The 27,589-nt window shown below is 45.9% G+C and overlaps 1 protein-coding gene across 3 annotated transcripts in view; it reads left to right on the forward strand.

The window, feature by feature from the left end:
• Window positions 1-27,589, forward strand: part of Bi (T-box transcription factor bifid) — a 139,808-nt gene that overhangs the window by 12,949 nt on the left and 99,270 nt on the right. For all 3 annotated transcript variants that reach the window (XM_076788421.1, XM_076788419.1, XM_076788420.1), the window contains exon 2: window positions 6,277-6,595. In XM_076788421.1, the coding sequence (XP_076644536.1) occupies window positions 6,277-6,595 (319 nt within the window). The remainder of the gene's footprint in view (window positions 1-6,276; window positions 6,596-27,589) is intronic.

A 27,589-nucleotide genomic window follows, 5' to 3' on the forward strand; every position in this document is an offset into this window, starting at 1 on the left:
ATCCCTGCAGCAGGGAATTGGCAACTAAAAGCAAACGTTACCTCGCATTACTGAAATTATATCCAGTGCAATATTCAAGAAAGATTACTCAAATAAAAGAACATTGAATTCTGAACTGACTCAGAGGCTTCAAAAGGTTCCTTTTTAAAGTTACAATACATAAACTAGGGGTTTTATGTATTTCTGATGAGAACGATTAGGTGTAATTTGAAAGAATAGGAAGATTAAAAGAATTGAAAAATATGGATGTATTATTCCCAGGCTATTGAAGTCACCAGAGAAAGAATGAAACATCTCAACAAGTAACATCATACACCCAGCTCTCCAGGCTTTCAATTTTCGAGAGCATTCAATTTTGAATCGCAGAGGCTTCGGTATACTTCTTTGAAAATCGGATTGTAATAGAGAAAACATTCCAACGACTACTGTCATCGCGCAACCAGCACTCCAGGCTTTATGTTAGCCAATAGAAATTTTGTGTCAGCGCAACGCGCGTCGAAAGAGCTCTCGACCTAATCGCGTGCACGCTTCTCTCGAGTTACAGCGGCCCGCAAAGGTGTTCGCGCACTCGGATCGAATTTATTCAATCGAGTCCGATCGGTTCTCCGATTAGCCCCGTCTAATTAAGAGAGCAACGGGTTCGGTCTAATCGAATAGACTCGAGGAGGCGACGAAGTTTCCGCGGTTTCGGACAATCGTCCCTCGCCTTTGTCATCGGTGGAACGTTAGACGTATTCTTCGCACGTTTCAACGTACACGGGTCGAGAGGATAGCCGGCGAATGCAAACTCGACGTCTCTCGAATCGCAACAAAGATCTCTGGCCGAACAGCGTGCGAAAAACACTGTGGACGGTTGCAACAAACATTTCCGAAGGCTTACTAAAAATTAATCGGAACGATTGCGGAGAAACCGAGAATTTCTCCTCGCGTCCGCGACGTCCATTCGTCATTGCTTTCCCGGGTCATTTTTCGAGCTCTTCCAGTTTTATAGTCGGGCTGCCGGCCAATTCGCGGCGATTAATCTCGCGGGGACGCGACCGGTGTCCGGCAAACTCAAAATTCGCGGCATGCGCCTGCGCGTCACCCTCGGGCGCGGTAAAGCCCAGAAAAAACGGTCGAACGGTCGCGAAATCCGCGTTGAAACCACTTTGGCCTGATTCTGCGCGAAAAAACCCGTCGAAAATCTTCTGTAACGCTTCCTTCTACGAGGCTCCGTTCTCGAGATAATCGAGATCAAAATGCTATAGGTCACGCGCCTGATCGAAGAACGCACGGACGCGATTGAACGCTTCCTAATCGATTTCCCCGAAAACGCCTAATCGTGTGGACAAATTCGATTATACATATTTCACTCAGTTTTTGACGGCGATTCTCTTACAGTCAGTTTGGACAGCGTTTTTTAAGAAACTAATTAGTTCACGCACTGAAATGGGTCAGAAGGACGCGCGACGCGATTGAACGCTTCCGAATCGATTTCCCCGAAAGCGCCTAATCGTGTGGACAAATTCGATTATACATATTTCACTCAGTTTTTGACGGCGATTCTTTTACAGCGTATTTGGAGAAACTAATTAGTGCACGTGAGGAAATGCGTCAGAAGTACGCGCGACGCGATTGAACGCTTTCGAATCGATTTTCTCGAAAACGATTAGTCGAATGAATAAATATAATTACACATTTTTTACTCGGTTCTTGACGGAGATTCTTATGCATAGGTTCGAACAGCGTGTTTTGAGCCGCGCGGTAGGCACACGCGAAAAACCATGGCAAGCTCGCGTCCGATAGAAAGCGGCACAATTAATGGCGGCTGGCATTGTGGTCCGCGTTTCCAGGTGAAATTTCTCCCGATAAAAAATGAACCGATCGTTTATCGAGCACGGTCGAGGCAACTTTTCTTCTTTTCCGCGGGAAACGAACGGCCGACAGCCGGCCCGGTACACTGATGTTTTATCGCTATGATCGAGCAGAATCGGCCGAATTTCTATCGGGCGACTGTTAAAGGACGCAAAAAGAGAGAGAGAGAGAGAAAGAGAGAAATAGAGAGCCGGAAGTTTGTCGATCGTTCGAGCACTCGTTTGGAGCATCGCGCAGATTTTTTTTCTAGTGTTTCGGCTCGCGAACGGCATCTCCGGATGAAAATAATTGAAATAGTGGAGCCAACAAGTGGTTCGCAAAATTGAGACCGATTCGGACGAGACGGGTCGCCGTAATTAGCGTTCGCTCGTCGAAACAGAAAAATCAAACGGGGTGCATGGTATGCGTGCGCGCGCACGATTCGGGATTTATTATCGATAAATACAATATCCCGAATCGCATAAAATGTGTTCCCCGGCCCGAAAATCGATGCGCGTCGAACGCGCCCCCGCACACAATCTCTGCCGGAGCAGATTTAATCATGGGCGATACAACAATACTCCGAACGATGGGATTCAATTAAGTCGTACCGGGGATCGCTCGTTTGCGTTACAATAATATTATTCACGTCGATAATAACAACGTTTCCGTCGTTTGTCCGGCGAACATGTTTGCCCAGCGATGCAATTACGGAAGGGGGGGGGGTGAATTTTAAGGGAGGCAGGCTCGCCATTTTTGGCGGCCGCGAACAGTTCCCGTGATTCCCTGCCGGCCAATGCAAAATAAATAGCAACGAGTCCCGGTTGCTCGATTACATCGCTCGGAAAATTACGAACGCATAAACGTCGTAACATTCGTGTTTCGAATTTGCGCACGTAGTCGGACGAATAATTAGACTGTTCCAATGCAGAACTAGGTCTTTACAGGGTTGTGCAATAGATCGTTGCGAATGTGTGCGGTGGTTTGGACTGAACTATCTATGCGTACAATATATTCAGACAATGAAAAAGTCGGATGAGTCAGCCGTATGAATATGAAATCGCGGATCTTTGCGTGAAATCAAAAATTTTGTACACGGATTTAAAAAACAAGGATTCTTCTTTTCAACGTTATAATCGGTCTAAAATACGTAGGTAGAATAATTTAAATTTTCACTATCATTTTAAATTTAAAATTTCTACACTTTGCGCGTACAGTGTTATAAATTCTCCTCAGGACTACACAATCTTTTAATTCACCTATTCGTTTTTGTCGTAAATGCATAATATCCGCTGTCTACTAATGATGGAGTGAATAAATTTGACGGATAATTTTTCTTGTTAAGAAACTGGAGTCAAATATATATTTTCGTTCTTTCTTTCACAATTTGAATCAATTGGATTTGCATATTTAACTCTAGGTCTACGGAGCACTAAAAGTGACTATTTTGCATTAATTTACAAAAATAACAGGAACATGCTGCCCACATTTTTAGCAATATTTAAAAAATAATATATACCCAAAGAAATAAATTTGCTAAATAATTTCTCATGTATGCAGCCGTAGAATTTTAATAATTTTAAATTGAAAATATTAGAACCCAGGAATATTAATATTAGAACACAGTGTTAAGATCCAGGTAATATATAGTTTACAGCCAGAGACTGTAAGAAGATGGCACAGAGTTTAACCTACAAGAAGATGGAACAGAATTCAAAGGAGACCGATGGGAACGCTCGCGAATTTCCGCGTGCGTTTCGACCGTTGAGTACCGGTGTTAATTCGCGATTGGTTCGTTCGCCGATTCCGGTCGAACGGTTCCATTTCAATTAGCATATTTTGATCGGCAGGGAGCGCAGTAACGTATCGAGCCGCGCCGGAACGACGTCGGCGATCATGAAAGGGGAGAACAAGATGGAATCGGTCTGCCCTGTAGAGAAGGCGAAATACGGGACAGATGAACGGTATCGATTTAATGATCGGCTCTCGGCAGACTTTGTATGTATGATAACAATCATCGAGTCATTAATGTGGCAACAGGTTCCGGCTGGTTTTTTCTTCCATCTCTTTTCCCGCCGGTTTTCCATTTTTTTCTTCCCGGCCTTCTGCTCTTTTCCCTTTCCCCGTGGCTCGAGTCTAGGCGAGGCACGTTCTGTGCAAGCGATCGATCGATCGAGACCGAGAGAAAATACCGGGAGCCCGTGCCGCTGACTATTAACCGCGTCATTAGTCATAAACGCGCCAGATCCTGATTTCGCCTATCGTTCGATTAATTCGCAGATTCCGAAATCGTGGGAACAGACGATTCCCAAGATCGGAGGAAAATAACTCGGGGGAACCGTTGCGTCGGGAGATTTTAGGATCGATAATCGTTTCCTGCGCGCTCTCTCGCACAGGCGGGGGGCCCAGGGAATTTCGCGAGGCCCCGCGCACGAACCTCTTGGAAAAGTCTATACCGTTTGTTATCTTAATCGTCGGCCGTTTATTGATTCCGTAATTTCGCCGAAAGGGGAGCCGAAGAATTTACGAGGATTTTATGCAAATGCCCCGCGGCGCTCGCATTCGGAAATAATAAATACGCTGGCCGTTTCGACGCGCGACCAACGCGCACCCGTCACGTGACCCGTTTCGTTAACCGACCCATTAACGGCCAGCCTGCTAATTGTACTCGGACGAATCGATGGCCGAATCCAATTGTAAATAAAATGAACGAGCCCGCCCGGACCGGCGATATTTAGAAAATAAACGCGGATGCTCGCCGTGAAACAACCTGGTCCCACCTCGAATACTGAAACACGAAATTAGAAATTTGTTGCCCTTCGCGGAAATAATGAAGGACGATACTAATCGTGAAAAATCGCGAAAAATCGACCGACAATGTCATGAAAATAAATGTTTCGATTTATCGAAAGATAAGCCGATACCACCAGAGAACCGCTTTAAAAATCGACATTAGAATTTTACGAGCCTCTGTAGACGCGAAAAAATTGATAACGAAATTGCTAATGTCTCGTATAATATTTCCTAGGCGTACAAGACCGCGATCGCGAAAAATCGGCTAATATGTTCCGAAACAAAGCGCGCCGATTTAATTAACAATTTGAGAACCTTTAGAATCAATAAGAAAGACTATAATAGACTGTAGGTGTCGAGGGACGCAGCAAAGATGGCGAATTAAAATTGCGAATGTGTGACATAATATTTCCAAGGCGTTCAAGACCGCGATCGCGAAAAATCGCGATTGTATCTCGACGAGCCTCGATATTCCCGGATCGAACAGACGTAGCACCTTAAAAATAGAGTCTGACGCTGTCCAAGGGTTAACAAAGCAATCTATGCTCCGCAATTGTTCTCTCGGAATCGATCGATCCGATTGATCGTGCTGGAACGGCCCAAGAATCGCGTCGCGAAAAATTGGCACGTGTCTCGGCGCACGGTGAAAATCATCGAATCGGTTTTGTTGCGGCGCAGCATTTGCAAATGAGATTAATCAACCGTCTTTCAACGATGATTGGCCGTGCTGTTCCGCGACGAGCCGGTAATATCGGTGTAACGCTCGCTCTCGCGCGCCCTCCCCGCGAAAATTGATACAATGCCCGGTTGTTTTCGAATGCGTCGATATAAATCCGCTGAAACGAATGACTAATAATATTTTAATTAAGGAGCGCGGCAATTGTAATCGAATATTGCCAATTTGAGACCCAGCCGCCGCCGCCGCCGCCGCGCCGTCGACACGCCGCGATACACCGAGCTCAACAGAGTTTATCGTTTAATCATATTAAACCGTTCAACACCTCGCCCGATAACACCGCGCCCTTCGCAATTTTATTTGGAAATTTGCGCGTTCAACGGTAATCGGTGGTTTCTTTATGAAACATAATTTGTAAGACGATATTCCATCGAATAAATATTGTACAATTTGATTAGCAGGTTCCGATTAAATATCGAGTTGTTTCGGCCAGTATTTATTCTCATAAAAGACCACCGGCAGACTAACAAGAAGAATACAGTGACTTTGTAACCAATCTACTAATTAACACACTTGTGGGTTCTAGAAGGGTTGAGACTCTCTGCGACAAGTTTAGACTTCACAATTTCAATTACAGCGACCACTTTCGTTTCGTATGACACTCTGGGATGGTTTGACAGTTAACGTGTTAACCCCTTGAACTTCTAGAACTTCTTTGATGCCTATAATCAACTAGGAAAAATAGAAATTTTATATTTATTGTACAACCACGTGTTCCGTAATGGCTAAATATTGACTACGATAAAATAGAATTTCATTTCATATTTAAAGAGAATTAATAATATACATTTTTAGAGAATACTGTTCGAAGTCTTCATCGCGAGTACGACTCGAATTATAGTGCAAGGGGTTAATTGGAAGTTGTTGTATCGGTGAATAGCAGAGGATAAATGAACATTGACGAATGCTTTCAGGATTAGGCCTAGGCCCGCACACTCCCGAAGAAGCAGCCGTGCTGGCGGCCGCTGCGGCAGCGTTGCACCACCACCATCAGGGTGGACCTGGTGGGCCCACGATGAGGCCTCTCAGGCCCCATCTACCTCCGGGGATGTTGCACACCTCGCCACATCCCCTGGCACCCCATCACCCTCTCGCCGGCCCTCACCCTGCTCTGATGCCACCACCGGAAGACGATGGTGTTGTCGATGACCCGAAAGTTACCCTCGAAGGCAAGGAGCTCTGGGAGAAGTTCCACAAACTCGGCACGGAGATGGTGATCACGAAAAGCGGCCGGTAAGTCCCACAACCCTTCAATCATTTAATCCTGGAGACCTCGCCACAGAAACACCACAGAAATCCATCAAAAGTTATTTAATTCTTGCAAGAAAGAGCTTCCAAAATCGACAATGCATGAAAACAGATAGAATCGCAACGAGTACAATTTTATTAAAAAGTGGGCTTGTCTGATTTCTGCACCGAGGTCTCTTCAACTTCTCCTTCAAGCACACTCCACCAAACTCTCAGAACTCTCGATATTTACAAATATCCGTTGTTATCGCAGGTAAACAATTCCCAAGCTCACAACAGTCACGTGTCTGCATGTTAGCTTCAAGCAGAATAAACTATTTTGTTTTTTATGGTTGCATGTAAAAAAGCATCGAGTGACATTAAATAGCAGGCCTTGGTCAGAAAAATCTAAATTAAGGGATTAAATATTTAGGGAATTTTCTCCAAGTCCCCCAGCGTGCAGTTCCTTCAAGAACCCTCGATATTACTGTGATTCAGACTGTTCGATAATTTCCATAACCACGTTGAAATTCTGGAAAGTAATAAACAAAGTATGAAAGCGTATGGCGTCTAATAATTCGTTCAATTTTGAAATATTTGTCAGAGTCGGTACGATGTCGTTCCTGAAGGGTTGCGATCGCGTGCTGTTCGATCGGTTCGATGTTCGGCGGGTTTCGAGGATCGACCGCGATTTTCGGCGAGTGACAGGGCGTCAATCGCGAGAGGAGAGCGTTGCCTGTTGATAGGAGGCGACGACGTAAGGCAAGAGCCGTGAGAAAAATTGACGGGCTACGGGCGAAACTCGAGAAGTCAAGCGGGGCCCGCGAAACCGCAGGAAATCGCGTCGGGTCGCGCCGCGCCGGTCCCCCGGTTCGAGCTGGTTCGCGAATCGACGATATTTCGGTTCGAGGAAAATCGCGCGTCTCCCGGGAGACGGTGAATTTTCACTGTTTACTCGGTGGCGACCCCTTTTTCGAAACGGATCTTCGAGTTCAGCGGAGTTCAGTGTGTTCCGACCCCGGCGCCCTAAAAAATTCAACGGTTCTATGGCCGCCGATGCGCGCTCCGGGTATATTGAAAGTTTGAAAAATGTTCTTCGATTGTAAACCGGAGTTCTATCCGTTTGGACGAGTCGGCTAGGGTGGAAGAAGTTCGCGGGGTTAGTTCACGGAGAGACGCAACAAAACGAAACGCGAGGCAACGCTCGACGACAAACGGCACGAGAGTTGCGGACAAGCGGCCGTCACTGCCGGGAAATTGTGATAGCGCCGGGTACGCGATTGATTACGAGCCGAGCGAAAGGGTGAGCATGTATATTTACATATTTCATATGCGACACGTCCAGCTGAGTGTAAAAAGTTACGCGCGAGTCTAGCGAGCCGTTTCAAACACGCTCTGTCCTCTGTCGATACCTGCTATACCCCGTGGCGGACGGATTTAGTGCGCAGGGGGCAGCTTTCCGCTTTTTGTGACGCTCTCTTTCAAACGGCTGAATAATTGAGCAGACTCTTCCGCGGACGAATCCCACGAAACGAAGCCGGCCGGTCGAGTCATTAGCGTCAATGTGACGTGGAAGTTCAATAGAGCGAACGGGAAGCGACTTGCGTGCTGTATAGAATCCTGCTGCCATGGCGAGCATATTTTTAACATCCGCACTCCGCGGGAAAGCTGCTTTCTGGGCCCGCGGAGCGATCGGTCTAATCGGCCGATCACTATCGAGATTGCGCTGAGAATCGTCTCGGAAAATATCGAGGGGAAAGAAATATGTATGCAGCGAGTGATCGCTCTTTCGCGGAGAAAAAAGTATAGGCTTCTTGCGAAGGAATACAGTTATTTTGTTACGAAAGAGGATAAATGGCTCTTTCGCGGAAGATTAACGTTGCTCTCTCGCGGAGAAAAGAAAGAGCTCCCTCGCAGAGAGATAAAACAATTCTGACAAGATATCATAGGTAAAAACACCTCGTTAATGAAGAGAGACGCTCTTGCGGAAAAGTAAAATTGCTTTCTCGAGGAGAGGAAGAGTAGCTCTTTCGTGGAGAAATAAAATGGCCCTTTCGCTAAGAAAAAGTTGAATTAGCTGCACCGTCTTTCCAATCATGTGTGCGCTTAAAGTGTAGAAACGAGTAGCACATACTAGCAAGGCGCCGAACGGATCGCAACCCCCACCACGATCCTTCGCGGGCCCAAAATGGCAACGGTGACGATTTGAGGTAAAAACGAAAGTAAAGAAGACCGAGCGCAGGCCGGCATCGAGTAGCGCCGTGCCGTAGCAAAAACCTCGGGGACCCGGGGCCCAACGGTCGAAAATGAGCAGGGGGCCGTGGCCCCGCTCTAAATCAATCTCCATCGATAAATAATAAGCAGTCGAGTTAAGGCTGTCCCAGAGGGGCGCAGACGACGATCACGGATAATTACACGCGCGGAAATTGTGCCTGGCCCAATCTGCGTCCGGTGGTCTACGTCTCAATACGGTGAGGCCCTTCGCGAGCGGGCCCCCACCTGCCCCCCACTCCTCTTTCCGGTGGTGGGTTCCTGACCTACCAGGAGCGCCACGCATCGAGCCCGGAGGGTCCAGGACTCGGCCTGGAATCGTCCAGGACTCGCATAATACCCGGGGCCTCAGAAACACGGGGTGAAGGGAGGGAGGGCCTAAGTATAGGGCTGGCTTAACGATGTTTGTTTTATACATTGGCAGCCTGTTCACGAACCTGTAATCTGTCTAAACGAGATATTACCCGGGCCCATCGCGAACACGGCTCCGGTGGGTGTGGGGCCCGGGGACAGGGGTTTCGGTGCTCGTGGGCCAGCGGGCCCCGAAATTGCCCCACCGGAGCCACAAATTGCTGCCCATTCACCAGTTCCGCTGCGCCACGCCGCGCCGTGCGTGGTCGTGTTCGAGATTTCTGAACGGAGAGACGATGATCCTCTCGTTTCTTTCCTCGAAACGATCTTACGACGATTAATGAGCTGCCGGGACTCCGTTAGAATCATCTGCACCGGACTATAGTCTGCGGAACGTCACCGGAATCGCCGGTACTTTACCTACAACCGGAGACAGCTGTTCGATTAAGAAACTGTTTGATCGTTCAAATTGCAAACGAAGAACAGTCTTTACACTATACATGTCGCAAATGCCTAGTCGATAAAAGTCCCAGAATTATCCCCACTCTCGCGGGGTATACCCCGTGAGGGGTCATGAACCTAGAGCCTCATGGCCTCAAGAGCTTCGCTATCCTTTACGATGTGGATCAAAGAATATCTCCTGGCAGATATATGTCCGTGGCTAGACCCGTGTTTTGGACATGTATCGAGTAGACGCTGTATTACTTTTTCTACTTGTGGAAAATGAATAAGCGGTTGAAACTGTACGATTTTGGCTGCCTCAGGTTAAAAAGAATTGGTGCAGCAACCAGCAAGTTTATTTTGCAGTAAAATTGTACTCATCCAAGTCTTACACATTTTTACATATTGTTCATGAAAATTAGACCGTACCTGGTTTTTTCACCGAGATCCTCAAATATTCAAGAAAGAGATTTCTGGGCAGCACCAATACAATTGGACGTTCGGGTGTAGGAATGGCGACTAGATTAGCACGCGTCGTTCCCGTCGAATGTTTCCGCGAATTCGCCGCGTAAAAGGATTCGCAGCCGATGACGATCGTCTATCCTACTTGGCCGGCGATCGTCGTTTCGCTCGCCTCCGTATTTAGACTATAAAGGATCGCTAATTGGCCGGCCTCACGGTCGCGCGCATTAAATTTCAAAACAGTTTATCAGCGGTGGAACAACGGAACGCTTAAATGAGTCAATTAGACAGTGAGTGAGCACACGCGCGGGACGAAGGGAGACTAGCGAGCGAGCGAGCGAGCGAACGAACGCGCGGCGTAAATAAAGAGAAGTTTCTGACGATTTGATGCGGTTAGCGGGGCCCGGTGTTTGCAGTCGTTTAACGCCCGCTTTATGGGACTTGGTTTCTCGGATTTTTATAATCGAATGAACTCGCCGCGGGACCGGCTAATCAGACAGCCGCCGCCCGGCCCGCGGACCAATAAAATCTTTGCGCAATCTGCAAATTCTTTTCCTTCGGGCTGCTTTCTTGCTCTCTTAACCCCTTGCTAGAGAAAATTTATATTTGCATTACTGTATCATCGTTATTGTCTAACCCCCCATAGACACACTGATCTTTTCTGTGATCATTCTGTGCCGTTTATGTCCAGGACTATTTTTTTGCTGGCTTCAAAAATTGTGGAAAAATCGTGGGACACTCATTTATCTACTTTAATACTGTTATCGAAAAATAAAAATTTTACGAACTGAATACGGTAAAATGTGGGACCCTGCTGTGAGATTAAAAATTGAAAATTTTGCCTAAACATAAACGACCCGGTGTGCCCACGAAGGGTTAAATATCGGTAGCAGAGAAATAGAATTTTCTTTCGTAGAATTTTGCATTGATGAAATCTTTATCACCAGTCTGTTCCTTATCGCTAGGATTACGGAGCGCTAAAAGTGCTACCCACATTTTTAGTAATATTTAAAAAATAATACATACCCAAAGAAATGCTAAATAATTTCCCATGTACGCATCCTTAGAATCTTAATAATTGTATATTTAAAAACCTAGCGTTAAGGTGGTCACTTTGTTGAACTGTGATTGAGCCGTACACCAAGAAAAGTTCTCTTTTGGTTCGAGTAGAGATTATAAAATACAGAAGCAAATGGCGCCGAGGATTCGAGGATTTTTCTTACCCGTTCGAAAGGATACTTGTTGCACACATTGTTCCGAGACCGCGGAGCTAATCTCGCTGACGCAGCGCATTCGTGACACAATGGGGACTCGTTTTTCGAAAGAACGGCCATTAAACGGTTTCGACGGATTCCTCAATTTAGTGGGCTGGCTCGCGAAGTTTCCCGAGGAGGAGAGATAAAGATTATCGTGCGGCTCGTGCTTAAGGTACGAGGATAGAGGCGGTTGCGCAACGGAACCCGACATCACGCCTATCGCGCGATGAAATATGCAAGTTCACATTTGACGTCTAAACTCGTACTTATCGTTAACACTTTTCATCGCCGTTATCGTTGACGAATGTTAATTTCCGCGTTCGTTTCGTCGGGCAACTGCCACTTAAAGGGGACCGAGGGGGGGGGGGGGGGCGGGGGAAGGAACACCCATACGATGTTCAGTGACTATGCGATTGGACGTGATACTTCGTTTCAACGTGCTGTATCTCGAATGCGGTTCGACGTTACATTTTGAAGGTGACGTCACCACGTTTCAGCAGCGTTTCCTGTACTATTGTAACCATTAGAGTTTCATGCGCTCGTGACAAGTATCAACACGTGCCACTTAAAACAGCACATAGATTAAGAGAATCGGAGAATATCGATTAGCTTCAGCTGAATAAAATAGTTGAGCGGTTCAAATCAAATGATTATACAGTTTCATTGTATACAAAGTCTGCGCAGGGCGAAAAGAAATTTCATACGCATCGAGGTTTAAAATTTGAAACTGTAAAATTGTTCAGAAAGGTGTTCACAGATTTCAGTATATTGTTTCAAATTCGTAGTGCCAGATGTACGCTGAATGAGAATGAAAAATCGCATAAGTAAAAATACACGTTCACCCGAGATTGGGTGAACGGGGCTCGGAGTGAATATCGAGCAAGCAACGTTGTCGCGAGGCGATCTGGAAGGTGTTTCCAGGGCTCGGCAGGTTCGCAGGTGCGCGTCGCACGGGGTGATCGAACAGGACGATTAAAGAATGGTAATTCCGCGTCAGAGTCAAGGCTGAAGTCGTCACCTTTGATAGCTCGCGGCAGAGAACACGGACACGCGGGACAACCGGGCGCGATCAGGCGAGCACGCGATATATCCACAGCCGGCCCGCTCGGTCTCGTTTCCGATGGAATTATTACGTGAACCCGTCCGCGCACCGACGATTAGATTATTCGAGTGTCGGACACACACCGAGCGCCCTCGATCAAAAGCAAATCGCATCGATCCGGACGCGATACGCACGCGAACGCGTATACACGGAAACCGACCCCGTTCCACGGACCGTGCGTGATGTGGAAATCATCCGGAAACTCGAGGATTCGATAAGATGTCCGCTACCGATTCGATTTTTACTGTGCTTCGTTCCTTGAAAGCCCTCATTTTTCCGAACCTCGTGTAAGCGAGTATAATGTGGAATGGTTCGATTTTAAACAGAGGTTGAAAGTTGTACATTACGGAGTGTCACTAACGGAGCAACGTCTTTAAAAGATATTATGAAATTTAGGGGATGATTTCTAAGTTGGAAGGTTAACGAGCAGCCTTTAGAACAAAAATGAGTACACGAAATTTAACACCAGGTTTTACCCATCTGCATCATTAGCGTATGTTGGAATATGAGCTTTTCGTACTCTATGCCATGACAATAGCCAATGAGAAGGCGCCCACCGATTTGACTAATCGGCTGTGCTCTCTTCATTACAGTTTTTGTTTTTGCGATGCCACCGATATTCAGTTTGCGATGCCACCGATGTTCAGTTTAAACTCTGACCCGGCAACCGACACGACGTGTTCGTTTTGCTACTCTATCTAACATTTTTTGTAAAGCGGAAAATAAACTATATTATTAAAATATAGACGCGTTATTTTCAATAGCGTATGTATACACTCAATTTTCCTGGTCACTATCAATTTATTTTTTCTTATAATGCTGAAATATGAAATTCTTTTCCTCGCAGTCTAAAAGTTTGGTGATGAAGGCCTTCTTTTCAATATTTCCTTATGATGCAAATGGGTTAAGGAGCACTAAAAGTGACAATTTTCCATTACTTTATAAAAATAACAAGAACGCGCTACTTGAAATAATATACAGTGAATTCTCGATATATGTCAACAACATCTTTCCAGTGTCGTGTATCCTTCAGGAGACATACCCGAGCTGTGTTATGTTTACACTCCTCGGCGTCCGAGGCCTCTCGAACTTCGCGGCCCCTTATGGGGTATACCCTGCGGTAGTGGGGATAATTCCGCAACGTTTATCATCCAGGCCTTGGCGACATGTATAGAGGAATCACTGTATATCCAAAGAAATGCTGAATAACTTCTCATGCATGTATCCTTGGAATCTGAATAATTTTAAATTAAAAATATCAGATCCCGTCATTTCGACGGGTAAGCCTAGTGTTAAAACAAAAGTGTTTTGCAGAAAAATCCTCGGTCTACCGAAGTTGAAACTTCGCTTTCCACACGGAGCGCGTCGCGGCAGGGATTGATTCGCCTCGAAAATTTTCCCCGACTCGCGGGAGGGCGCTGAAAGGGTGGAGAGAAAGCTAAAAAAGAATCAGTGTTCGGGTGCAACAAGGTCACGCATCATCGGTCGAAAAATCGCGGTTGTTCGTCGTTCCCCCGCCCTTCAGCGAGCACTTCAGCCCCGTTCAAGGGTCTGGGCACACACGGAGCGTGTACCCTGCGTGCCCCTTCGCCCCCTCGCCACGTACCTGTGGCTTGGTCCGGAATCGGTGTGCGCCCTTGTCCCCTCTTCCACCTCGGCGGCCCTTGATCGCGATCAGACTCTGTCGCTCTCGCCGGTTTCTGACGGGAGAGAGAAAGCGAGAAGACTGACAGTCTCTCTGTTCTGTCAGCAGAGAAAGAGAAGAAGGAAGAAGGGGGTCTCTGGTTGCGTCTTCGTCGGTGTCGCAGGGTGGCGCATATGCTCCCTCTCTCTCTCTCTCTCTCTCTCTCTCTCTCTCTCTCTCTCTCTCTCTCTTTCTCACTTTCTCTCCCTCTCGGCTTCTCTCTTGTCAGTCTCTCAGTCGGCCGCGAAGGGAACGCTTTCTGTGTTCAGGGTCGGTCTCCGGCGGTTGTCCCGCGCGCGTGTGTCAGGCAAGAGAGAGCGCCGGGGTCTGGTAATTAGCCGTAGTGGCCTGAGCGCGCCTGAAAATGCGCTCTGCGATTGTGGTGGAAGTGTCAGAGTATCGTACACGCCGGCCCGAGAGAGCCGTGTATCGACGTTTCCTTCGCCCCCGCGAGCCGAGGGAGCCTTTCAAAGCGACACCCCCTCCGCGCGCCCACCCCCTCCGCACACGAGCACAACCACCCTCATCCCCCGACACACAGCCCCGGCAGCAAAAGCATCCTTTCGTTTTTCACCGGGTTCTCTCTCTCTTTTCTCTCCTACTACCACTACTCCTCTTCCTCCTTTCTTTGTCTCTGTTTTTCTCTGCGCCACTGTGCGCGCGCGTGTCATCGCGAACCACCCCTTCTTCTTCGCACACCCTCGCAAACCCTCTCTCTCTCTCTCTCTCTCTTTCTCTCTCTCCCTCTCGCTCTGTACGATGCACCGATGCGCTGTCTCTCCAAGCTGCAATTCCCACGTGGTGTCGACCCCGGGATATCGAGGTGTTCCTGCACTGTCAACCGGCGAGCGAGATGAACGCGGTAAGTGCCGGCTACTTACGGGGCTTCCTGGATTCTTCTCCGGCAATCGATGCGCTGCTTCACCACCTTCTCGAGCTCTTTTGGGCTCGTGCACTTTTCTGGTAAACTAACCTCACCGGAAACATTTCTAAACGCAGTAGAATAACGAATTTTCGGATTTTTAACGAGTGTTTTGGGTGTTTACCGGGATTGTTTTTCCTTTGATCGGTGCACTTTTCTGATCAGCCACCCTTGCTAGGAAAATTTCTTAATCGCAATGTGTGGTTCCTGCCGCGGGTAGCTCTGGAGTCGTTTTTCCAGTTGTCCTTGGTCGCGCTACACTTTACTGCTGAACCACCCCTGCTAGGAAAATGTTCATAGTCGAGTGTGTAATTTTTGGAGTTAGTTCGTTCGGAGTCACGTTGCGAACGTTGCTCGATTTTCGTAACGTTCTTCGTGTCGTCCTTCGACTCTGGTAAACTACCCTTGCTAGGAAAATGTTCAAGTATAGTCGTATGTGCGATTTTTGGAGTGGGTAGCTTTGAAGTCGCGTTACTCGTTATGCTTATTTTTTTCTAGATGATTTATTTTTCAACGTGGTACGTGACAAGGTTTCGGGATTATACAACACTTTTTAAATAAATTTATAACACAGAAACAATATACAAAACAACGGACTTCGTAAAATTGCGAAATCGTGACGACAACCGATTAGAAAACAATAACACAGGCAATACGGTTTACACAACATAATTCGTATTGTTTAAATAGAATTGCTAGCAGTCTTATTACGTTACACGTAAAACGTTATTTTCAATGCGGCCCACAATGTGCACCCTGATAAGGATACGTTTTTCATCGCATAAAATTCATAGTTTGCTAACCATAAAAATGGGTGAAATGGCACCGAATCGATTCTAATCAAGCTCCAACTGAACAAATTAACGCTACAACTACCAAGCAGTATGCAACTGGCATACATTGCCTTATAATAACAACAAAATTACATTTGTTCAGATTTCGTACCAGTTTCGTTTAAATATCTACTTCGATAGAGAAGTTTATTAAAAAATGTTCTCATGAAAACAAATTTATAATTTCGTCATTTCTAAAAGAAAAAATTAGGAGGAAGTCACATGGACTCATCCGGTAGTTCTAGTGTTAACAACCTAAAGCAACAACTTCAACAATTCCATACAAAAAAGCCGTAGTAATTTATTTAATCAAATAACTGCTGAAATGTTGAAATGTATGACAATGTCCTCGAGCCTTCTTGCGTTTTCCAGATATTAAAATTGGTACAATGACTATGTTAGCGTGCTAATTAACTTTCAAATATGAACGAATAATTTCGTCACCCATACTTTCCCCTGCATTATCGGAACGAACGCACACCGACAGAACTTTTTCAACAGTAACGAAGAAGAATGACATTTCGACAGTGTCCCCGTCAGCACAGGTCATTGAACCATCGTGCCACCCCTCGAAAGGGTTTGCTCCTCGGAGTTGTCCCCCACCCTGGTTATTGGGAATGATATCTGGCGATAAGGCAACGCTTGCGCGTTTTCCAGCAGACTTGCGCGACATTGTGGTTCCGGGCTCCGCCCCAATTTTCATCACTCTCTCTCTCTCTCTCTCTCTCTCTCTCTCGCTCTCTCGCTCTCTCGCTCTCTCGTTCTCTCTTTCTCTCTCTCGCGTTTCCGATTTTCGCAGCGAGAACGCCCTGTTGCTCGCGAGCGTGGGTGGTTACTCGCGTGACAGTAAAATTTCAGCTGCATTACCGTCAGCGGGACACTCGAGAAAACGTGTCGAGGAAGGCGGAAAAACGCGGACCCGATAAACAAACGAAACGTGCGCGGTGTCGGACACGCAAGGTTGATTGCTCGAGCTCGGCCGTTAATAACCGGTAATTAGGTCCTGACGACCTAGCTGAATATTTATTTACTTACTTATGCGAGCCGTTCAGCGTACATACGCGGCATAGCAGATAGCTGTCGGGTGCGATTCGCGCTGGAGGTCGGGGAAGTCTAATTTTTCAGTTTTCCATTTCTTCTAGTTTTATTTGAATCAATTACGCGGAAATAGGTACGCTAAATTATCAGAAACTTCCTCTTGTGATATTGTAAGCATACGTACAAAATAAATTATAAACTGTTTACTCGCAGTGGGGGTGTCTTAATAGTGCATATTATATTACGTGCTTGCACATTGTCTCAGTGCCAGTGAATCTTCCTTCATTCTGGCACGAGCTTTCTCAAAATAACCTCGCGATATTTCGCCCCGTTTTCTAGGAATAGAAGAAAAGAACCCCACCGAAGTTCATTACATAAAGACATCTTCATAAAAATAATGTGCTCTTCAAATAACTTCACGCGAAGTCACAGTAGAATATAATATAACTAAACGGATAATATCTCCGAACAGACTGAAATTAAAATAAGAATACAGTGAATTCTCGATATATGTCAACAACGCGGGTTTTTTCAGCGTCGTGTATCGTCCAGGAGACATACTCGAGCCGTGTTATGTTTACACTCCTTCGTGGCCCCTCGTGGGGTATACTCCGCGGTAGTGGGGATAATTCCGCGACGTTTATCGTCCAGTCCATGGCGACATATATAAAGAAATCACTGTATTTACTTTCCTGCTACAAAAACGAGTCTAGGAATAGTCGTGCTACGTATACACAGTGTCCATATAATTGCATTGTATCGACTCTCCCCAGCTGTTAGTCATCGGTTTCGAAATTTTCAAGGTTTTGATCGGGAATTGATATTCAATCGGCGATTTTTAGAATGGGAGGTTTCGACGATCGATGTATATATATGTGTGTATATGGTCGGGAATTAAAAGAGGGAATTTTGAATCGCGAGCGTATAAGCCCTGGGAAACAGGTGCATGAAAAGCTGGCTGAGTCACGGTCTGAAAAGCTGACGAAATCAATGGCAGACAGTGATCCCGCGCCACGCCGCTCGTTCTCGCGCCGAGGTAATCGTTCGAAACGGAGCACGGAATTCGACGAAAACAAGGCGAGAACATTTAGCGAACGGTAAACGAATCTGGCCGCTAATTGGCTCCGACTCGCGCCCGCTCACCGTTAAAATATCATTCGATGCGTATTCATTCCGCGAGTGGGTTCCTTTCTTTATTCGTTCCCTCGCGCGATCCGCGTTCGCCTTGCGAGAACAGAGAGCTCAGAGGTTTCCCGGAGCCTGTTGTTGGTTGCGACACTGCCCGGCCACTGGGTACGCGCGCTCAATTATTTACTAGTTATCGACGCGTTGTATCCTCCGCTCGCTGTAGCCAGCAATTAAACGTCTCGTCGCCAGACGCAACAAGTTTCTTGCACTTTGCGGCGCACCGGATCGACCGCCCCACGGTTTCCCAGACATTGAATTCGTTATCCGTAACATTTCATTTTTCTCCTATTTTATCAATTCTTCCCGGACGAACTGCACTCGAAGACAGACGGACAAGAGGCAATCGAATTCGTTCGTGCCTTTTCCCATAGATTTTAAAATTGATTTTTTAACACTAGGTTCACGGAGCACTAAACATTGTGTTTTACATTACTTTAGAAAAATAAAAAGATCGTGTTTATCCAAGTTTTTAGGCATTTCTTAAATGATATGTACCCAAAGAAATATTTTCGCTAAATAATTTCTGATGCACTCATCCCTAGAATCGTAGTAAGTTTGAATTAAAAATATTAGAACCCGTCATTTTAACGGGTCCCGTGAACCTAGTGCTCACTCCCTCACGATTTATTCGATGACAAAAATTTTTATTTTATTCAAAAACGTTTTTCCGTTGAGTTGTGCTAATATTTGGAAAGGGCGGTGCATTGTACTTACATTGAATTAATATTAGATAATTTAACGGAACGTTTTAACAGTGAAGGCAAGCAGTGAAACCCGTGAAAACAATAGCATTTTACTAAACACCCTTGAGATCAGGAAAAAGAATTAAATGTCTATGTAAATCCATAAAAATCAGTATGTAAATCTTGCGATTAGTACAGGCAATTTTTATCTGACGGACCTGAAGATCCGAAGAAGCCAATACTTGGGACACGAAGAAAATGATCTCGGCTAAGCTGGTACAATAAATCTAGAACCGTGCAACTTTGCGCAACAAGCTTGCAGAAAAAGCGGCGATTACGCGTCGCGAGAACGCCGGCCCGGTGTCAATTACGGGAACGTCTGTCTTGCAAGAAAAACGCGCCGATAATTACGGAAATCGGCTGTCGTGTCGGCATCCAGTCGATCATCCTGCGAGACGGCCGGGCCGGAAGCTGTCGATTCATTACCCTGCTGATATTGCGACACTGTAACCTGCGTGCGCGAATCGCTTCAAAGAAGAAAGAAGCGTGCAAATTCGAAGCCTCCTTCGCGTCTCTGGCCTCGTTTCTCCGCGCGGGATTCCTTCGACTCCTTCTCGCTTCTCCTTTTCGTTTCGCTGGAACTTTCGTGCGCACGAACGAAAGTATCCTTATCTCGGTCGGCGCTCGCTGCGTCCCGTTTCAAGGCCACGTACGTACACGATTACGAGAGATAATGCGCATCGTTTGGTATCGGTCCGCACGCACGCGAACCCTTTTCACTGGCCGCTCGTCGGTGGGAAAATCGTTGGCCGTGATTTCCAGCTGTGAAAAATCGGGCTTTTTATTTTTTCGCTGAATGTACGATGTCCGGAGAATCGCATGCCGTTGGTTCTATTCGGATTCGAGCACTGGAAGTATTGGAAATAATTTTTTAACAACAAAAGGAGGGTCAGTTGTATAAAATATTGTTTTAAAAATTAATAGAGATGGAGATGTTTCTATGTTTTCACTGATACCACGATATCCGGCGAATCGAATGCCGTTGGTCCCGTCTAAATCGAGGCACCGGAAGTGCTAGGAATAATTTTTTCAAACAGCGAAGGGTCAGGTGAGTGCAGACCTCGGTGCACCTTCGGGAACGACTTTTTCGAAAACAGTTGGGGATGTCCACATGATTCCATTTGGGTGTTCCAACAGGATGTTAGGCGAATGTTTTTCGCCCGTAGATCTTTTTCTGTACCGATCAGAGGAGCAGAAAAATTCACTTGAAAGAGTCGTACATTTTCAGTCTAATCGGTCACGCGGTCCACAGAGGCGGCCGCCGCGCAAGAAAGGCTGCCAGGCGGTGCGATAAATTAGCCCCGTCGGTTACGGCAAGAAATAATTAGCGTCCCATTATCTGGTGCGCGTAATGCAGGCTCGCGAGCGTGTAAGTTACGCGTTGCGCCGCGTACCGACGATAACGGGGCACGCCGTGTCGGAACGTCCACCTTTTATCTCGCAATTAGGCACCGCGCTGCGACGAGATTCTCGCGGCGGAACCGAAGGGAGGAACCGATGGGAAAATTCCGAAAATTCCAAAAAACCTGTCCGACCATTCTGCCAGCCATCCGCACAAGCCCGATCGGTCCCTTCGACTCAAACTATAATCACAATGATTCCGAAATTGTGCGATACGAGCACTTTCCCGATCGACGCACGAAGAGATCGCAGACTGCGCCAGTTAGATCAACTTTCTCCAAGAATCACGACCACGGAGCATGATCTCGAGACACATGGCCGCGGTTGCACGGCCGATCGATCACCCCGTGGATCGCGCTCGGATCATCCGCATGGGGGATGATGCATCGGCTCGAATTCGGCACGTGCTGCACCAGATGATTACGTAGCGCACGGTGCACTGTACGCGCATCGAGTGCAGCCGCATGCAACCGTCCAGCGAGAGCGCGGTTCTCGCTCGCACCCGAGTGCACCCTTATCGATTTACGCGCGTAACCCCGCGACGCCTCCGTCGATGTTCCTAGAACAATGACGCGCCTCTCGCCCGCCGATACAATTCGTACGGTTAATTTGTCCGAGCCTTCTCCTCGAAACGCTGACGATGCGAAAAGAAAACGGTTCTCGATCATGTCGAAAAATATATATCACGGGTAGTGAGTTCGGTAAATGGAGAGCGGACCGGTTGCCGGGCCATTCGAATCCGGCGACTGTGAACGCGTTAACAGGACGAGTCACTATGCTTTTGCGCCCGTGCCACTCGGGGAAGGAACGTTGATGAGAACACGCTGCAACTGCTACACGGAGCCCCTTGTTGCCTATTCACGATGCAACAGATCTGCCACGAGTTGAAACTGGGTAATTAGTACTCGAACCTTGTGGCGAGTGCGAATGGTCGTCGTGTTATGCTATTAGCTTCCTTGAACAGCTCCTCTTCACCGGAGGGTGGCTGCCATATTAAAATCGTTGTCTAAGTGCTTACAATCCTCTTTTTGACGATTTCAATCGATAATCGCGGGAACAGCACGGTGCACGACTTCGTTTGTAAGTAGACTGCGGATCTTCATGCGTTTATGGCTTCTGAAAATTTTCAGAAAATGCTGGAATATAAAATTCCACAGAATTTAGTAGGATTTTAATTTTTTTCGCGTCTACGAAGGCTACTACCGCTGAAAATTTGATTTCATTTGTTTCCACTTTCCTAAAATTTACCTACAGAAATTGAAAATTGCATAAACATCCGCAGGCTATTTATAAGGATTTTTTTATGTTAACACGGTTTTTGTTCGTTGTTGGTTATAGGAAGTGGCAATAGTGTACGCACGTAAACTTTATTCTTTGGCCAGCAATTTCTGTTCTCAAGACAAAATTTGAAAACTAGGTTTACTACAATATTTTTAAAATAATGTATACCCAAAGAAATAAATTTGCTGAATAATTTTTCATGTATGCATCCTTAGAATCTTAATAATTCTAAATTCAAAATATTAGAAAAGCCCGAGTATTAAAACCCAGTGTTAAAAACGTTCTGTCGATTGATGCTATTAAAAATTGTCCAATTCGTTGCTGATTTCAATCGGCACCTTTATTACGTTAGCAGGACTAGGTTTAGATCGTTCTTGTTGTAGTAAACAATACAATAAAAAATCGCGAACCTACGGGAATTAAACTATAAAGGATTAAGGTATCCTGTATGTAAAAATGTCTAACAAGAAATTCTGGGCATGAACAATGTTGGAGGGTTGAAATTCACAACGTTGCATTGAAACTTTGAACATAAAATCTCGAATTTGAAAATTCTATTCCTAGGATTCTCCAGTATTAATTTGGGGATTTGGAAGTTGGACTTCAGGGATTTCAGGGTTTGACAATTTTGAATAGAAATGAAACTTGGCAAATCTTCAGGGGCGAATTTTTATTCTTGTATTATTGAACCTGTGAAAATAACACTGTTGACCATTATTAACACTGCGTTTAGGGAACCTGTCAAAGTGACGGATTCTAATATTTTTAATTTGAAATTATTGAGATTGTAAGGATGTATACGTGAGAAAATATTTAGCAAATCTATTTCTCTGGGTATATATTATTTGAAAAACATCGCTAAAAATGTGGGTAGCTCGTTCTTGTTATTTTTATAAAGTAGTGTAAAATAGTCACTTTTAGTGCTCCGTAAACCTAGTGTTAAACCATAGCAGAGTACCATACAAAATACAAAAATGGAGTTTTACCAAAAAAAAAAAAAAAAGAAAACAGGAATAGTGGGGGTTTTTGTGGGACGTCGAGCATTGTCTCGAGGTAGGGTCACGCAAGGCAATTACGCGGCCGAAAAATCGAAGGAGCCGCGGAACAGCGAGAGGTGCCATGTCGAAAGACCGATAAAAACGTTCCGTGGAACTGGCGTCGCGACGACGTGGTACATGTTCGATACGAGAAAGGAATTACGAGGGTTGAAGCCCGGGTCTAAGCGGTGCGCGTAAGGGCGCGCGACCGCTGGGAACACGTGTACAGGTTGCCGTTGTGTGCCGTGCGTGTATCCCACTTACCATTTATATTGGTGTCCGAGCGAGTGTGAATAGATAACGACCGTTTACCGGGACGAGACCGCCTCTCTTTCTCTTTCTCTCTCTTTCCCTCTCATGTTCTTTCTCTTTCCGTCCCTCATTTTTTTCTCGCTTTGTCTCGGGCTGTTTACGCCTATCAGCATATCTGCGAATATGTAACGCGGGTGTTACGAGCTCGTGCTGCTCGCAGCTCGTCGACAGATTGTCCTCGACAGAATTGCTCCTCGAGAATCGCGACCGCGCCCCTCCCGCCATTTTTCTGCGATTTTCTGCAATTTTCTGCACCGATTTAGGGCGCTTAGCTCTGGGAAAACGCAGCACAGGGTGGCCCAAAAGTCACTGGATCATTTACAATTCGAATCTGTTTAGGAAAGAGTAGATATGAATTTTTAAACAATGATACTGCATTTTGAAATGATCTAGTTACTAACCGAATTAATCAGGGAATCGTTCAAAACAACGTTCAAAACAATTGAATCGAGAAATTGTAATTTCTCGAGATGCAACCAATTCTAAAAAGTTTGGGGGAGAGGTGAAAATCCGAATCGGTAGAGGGGGTGTATGGAGTAGGGGGGAACCGAGGGAGGATTTCGGAAAAATCGGGGATGGTTCGCAGGGGTGGTGGGAGGTAAGAAAGGAAGGAGGTCGCGGCGGCGTCGGTGGTTGCCGGCCAATTTCTGAATGCAAATAACGCCGGTGTCGAAAGGGAGCTCGCGGATGAAAAGGGAGAGGCAGTATGCAAATAGAAAGCTGTTACGGCCGCCTTCTTTCGCCCTCTTTTCGACCTACACCCCTCGGATACAACTCGCCTACACCCCTTTCTTTTTTCACCGAGTGTGCACGCGAGACGTGTGAATTCCATGTGAAATGCAACCAGATAGATGGAAACCGGAGGCGGTGGAGAGGAGGCGGGGGGCAGAGGGACGGGAGGTGGGGATGGTCGGGTAGCAGCCTGCCACTGTAATAGAAGGAACGAAAAGCCGAAAGGGGGTGAGAAAGCGAGAAAAGAGTCCGAGGGGAGGGGGTGGGGCGGTGGGTGGCCCGCGGGCCCGAGGGACGGAGAGCGAGATTTCTAGACGCACGAATTCATTTCGCTCGCCTCCGACCGCGACATTCTTCCTCTTGTCGACTATTCTTCTAGACGAGACCCGTCTTGGCGACACCCTTTTACTTTTCATCCCCGGGAAACGTCGTCTTTTTCGCCCTCGCGAATTAATTGATATCGTCGTCGTCGTCGTCGTGGTCGTCCTCCTTCTCTATTCTTCGCTCCGGCTTCTTCTCTCCTGTCCGCCCCCCCCCCCACCCCGCGGTTCCCCAACGACACTTTTCCACCTTTGAGTTTCACACTTCTTGCCCCGGCAATTTTTCATTCTTTTTCTTTCGTACTTTCGAGGTTTTCGGCGGGCTTAAAGAGATTTGTTTCTTTAGCGAAGGGGCGCTGAAAATTTAAACACACCTTTCACCCCTTTCTTCGTGCTCCAACGTTTCGGACGGTCTCAGGCTGGTTTATTTTTAGTGGGCATCTAGTTTTTAACGTTTCCTTAACAACCTTGAACTGTTAAACCATCGAGATTCGATTTTCTAGTGGAAGGGTGCCTGGAAAATTAAAAATGTTTCACCCCTTTCTTCGCTCTGCAACGTTTTTGATATCCCGAGATTTATTTTTCGCAGAACAGGGGAATAGTAGGAATCAATTTTTGAACAACTTCTTAACAGCTTTGGAGTTTGTTTCTTTAGTGCCAACTGAAATTTTACATACCCCCTTTTATCCCTTCCGTTTGCCATTAAGAAAATCGCGATCGTACCCTCATCGGTGATATTTTATGGAGTAGAACGGAAACGGACGTTCCTAGGGAAAAATAAAAGAATGATTCGATCGGGACATTGTACGCGTTACCGCCGAGTCCACGTGCACCGCAGCCCCGCTGGAACGCCGCGCCGGCCAAGTACTGAACTGGATCTGATCAATTACCCATTGCATGCGGGCAATTAATCTCGCGCTTTATCTAGAGGACTTTAATAGGTACCCCGCTATTCGCCAGCTGCCACAGCAGCCTGCACGGGCTGCGGCCGGCATACTTTTAACGGGGCTGCATTAATTCGACGCGTAGAATCCATCGACGTGTCGGTCTAATTTACTCTCGATTTTCCAATCAACCTTTCCCTCAAAACCCACTGCTAAAACCATCTTATTTACCGGAGAAAGTAAGCTTTGTCACAGGGAGGACTGGGATATACGAACTAAGTTTATTATATTTTTTAGCGAATTTTTTCCAACTATATGTATCGTGGTTCAGTTAATATTCGCGGAGATTGTGTCAAATTTCACTTTGGTATCCCTAACATTTTTCCGGTTAGATCTTGTTAACCATGTTCAATCTTGATTTTAACGATTTTAACACTAGGTTTGCCGAGCACTAAAAGTGACTATTTTACATTACTTTATGAAAATAACAAGAATATGCTGCCCACATTTTTAGCAATATTTTTCAAATAATGTATACCCAAAGAAATAAAGTTGAATAATTCCTTCTCAATGTATCTTTAGAATCTTAATAATTGTAAAATCCTGGTGTTAGCAATTCAGTATTGTTACTGGAGAAAGATATAGCTTTAGCTTAGGAGCAGGAAAAAATTTTTGCTGTTCAGTAAGCATAGCTTTAGTTTAGAAGTAAAATATTTTAGGTTGATTTTTTGATCAAGGTATACCTTTAGTTTAGAAGAAAAATATTCTTGGCTGATTTGTTGAGCAAGGTGTAACTTTAGTTTAAAAGAAAAATATTATTCCTGATTTGTTGAGCAAGATGCAGCTCTAGTTTAGAAAAAAAATATTTTTCCTGCCTTTTTTAGTAAAATATCGCTTTAGTTTAGAAAAATATTTTTGGCTAATTTGTTGAGCAAGGTATACCTTTAGTTTAGAAGAAAAATATTTTTGCCAGCTCCCACAGTGTCAACTACATATACCTGTACACCCTTATATCACATACCAATAGCACTGAATCGAAGCGACCTAATTGCACAGTACATTGTGTACGATCCCATCGAACATGCTTCGTCTTTTCCACCATCTTTTCACTCTTCGTCGATCGGTAAAACAGCAACAATGCCGAAACGAATTTCCTCGGAATTTTTCGCGGAACGATCGTGGACTTTCTCCGGCCGTAGAAAATTGTTCATTCAGTCGTTACCCTAATTCAATAGTTCGTTGGAACGCGGCGTGTACACGGGAGTCGGCGGATGCCGGTGTACGCAAACCCGACAACAATAGTTATCGATCGTAGTCCGCGATAACCGAAGAAACAGGTAGCAACGTCGTTGTCCATCGGCGGCCGGCGAGCTCTGCCGGGCTTCGTGGAGAGCTCTGTGTGTAATTGAATTACCCGGTGAAAAAGAGCGAGATGGTAATCGAAGGATCGCGGACACCGATTTGCACTTTTCATCGGTGCGTGAAGCGACCGTGACGGGTGAAATTTCACGCGAAGACATAATTGCACGGTAGCCGGGAACGATTGTTCGTGGAGTGTGCCACACAACTGAGAGCGCTCTCTCTCCCTCCCCTCTGTGTGTGTGTGTGTGTGTGTTGTTGTATTACGATTCGAGTTGTTGCTAGCAGTGTGCTCCCAGTGTTGTGTGTCGTGCGTTCTGCGGTGCATCTAGCCTCGAAACGATCGTTCCCATTCGTGTCCGGCTCTCCTTTTATCGTAGATCTTAATAACACGGAACGCTGCGAAATAATGCCCGGTTGGGCAAACGCCGATTCCACCGGCCACGTATTACGATATTAATCGCGGGATTATGCTACTCCGCCGGGCCGAATGGACTTTAAATCGATACGATCCGACGATCCGAATTAATTGACTCGTTTCGGCACCGTTACGTTTCGACGCTCCACGAAACGCTCGCGCGCAGTTCCATCGTTCAAATGACTGCTGATCTCCTGCACACAGCGATCATGGATCTCTGAAAAACGCAGCCGCGGCTTCCGCGGATTTCGAATTTTGTTTCTCACATTTCATTCGCAAGCTTGCGAGATTATTGATTTTCTTTTGGTCGCCGACTATCTGCGCGTATCCATAAAGATCTTTGGGAAAGAGCAGCGCGCCAGCTTTTGTGGATTTACAGCTTTTTTTTTCATTTTATTTCGGAGCTTTCCAGCGAGCTTTTTCTCATAGTTGTGTTACATTGAGGAAGAGATTATTGATTTTCTTTTGGTAACTGATTTTGTGTATCCATGGAGATCTTTGGGAAGGAGCAGTGCAGCAGAAGAGAGTTGTGTGGATTTGCAATTTTTTTATGTTTTATTAGGAAGCTCCCATAGCGAGCTTCTTAATAATTGGCTAGATTAGAAAAGAGGTTATTAATTTTCCTTTAAGTCGTGACTGAACTGTGCTACTCCGGATGACTTGTTGCTTCACGATCGTGAAATTGTTGTTCCTATAGAAAAGCTAGCTTGTCGAGAAATTCTTAGCTGTTGATCATTTTCGAGGACCATTAATATTATCCTCTCGGTTGTAGGTAAAGTGTTTTGAGATTCTGTAACTTATCGTCGAGTAGATCTCTGGAGAAGAACAAGGGAGGTGCTGTTAGGCATTTTCTTCTGAATACTGTTTCTCAAACTGGCGCTTAATTATTAGTGCCGAAAATAAAATTCCGTTTCATCCCAGTTTCTAAATTACCGAATGCAAAAATTCAATTTCCTAGGTTTGCA

Source organism: Halictus rubicundus, chromosome 5 (genome assembly GCF_050948215.1).
Source record: "Halictus rubicundus isolate RS-2024b chromosome 5, iyHalRubi1_principal, whole genome shotgun sequence".
Lineage (NCBI taxonomy): Eukaryota > Metazoa > Arthropoda > Insecta > Hymenoptera > Halictidae > Halictus > Halictus rubicundus.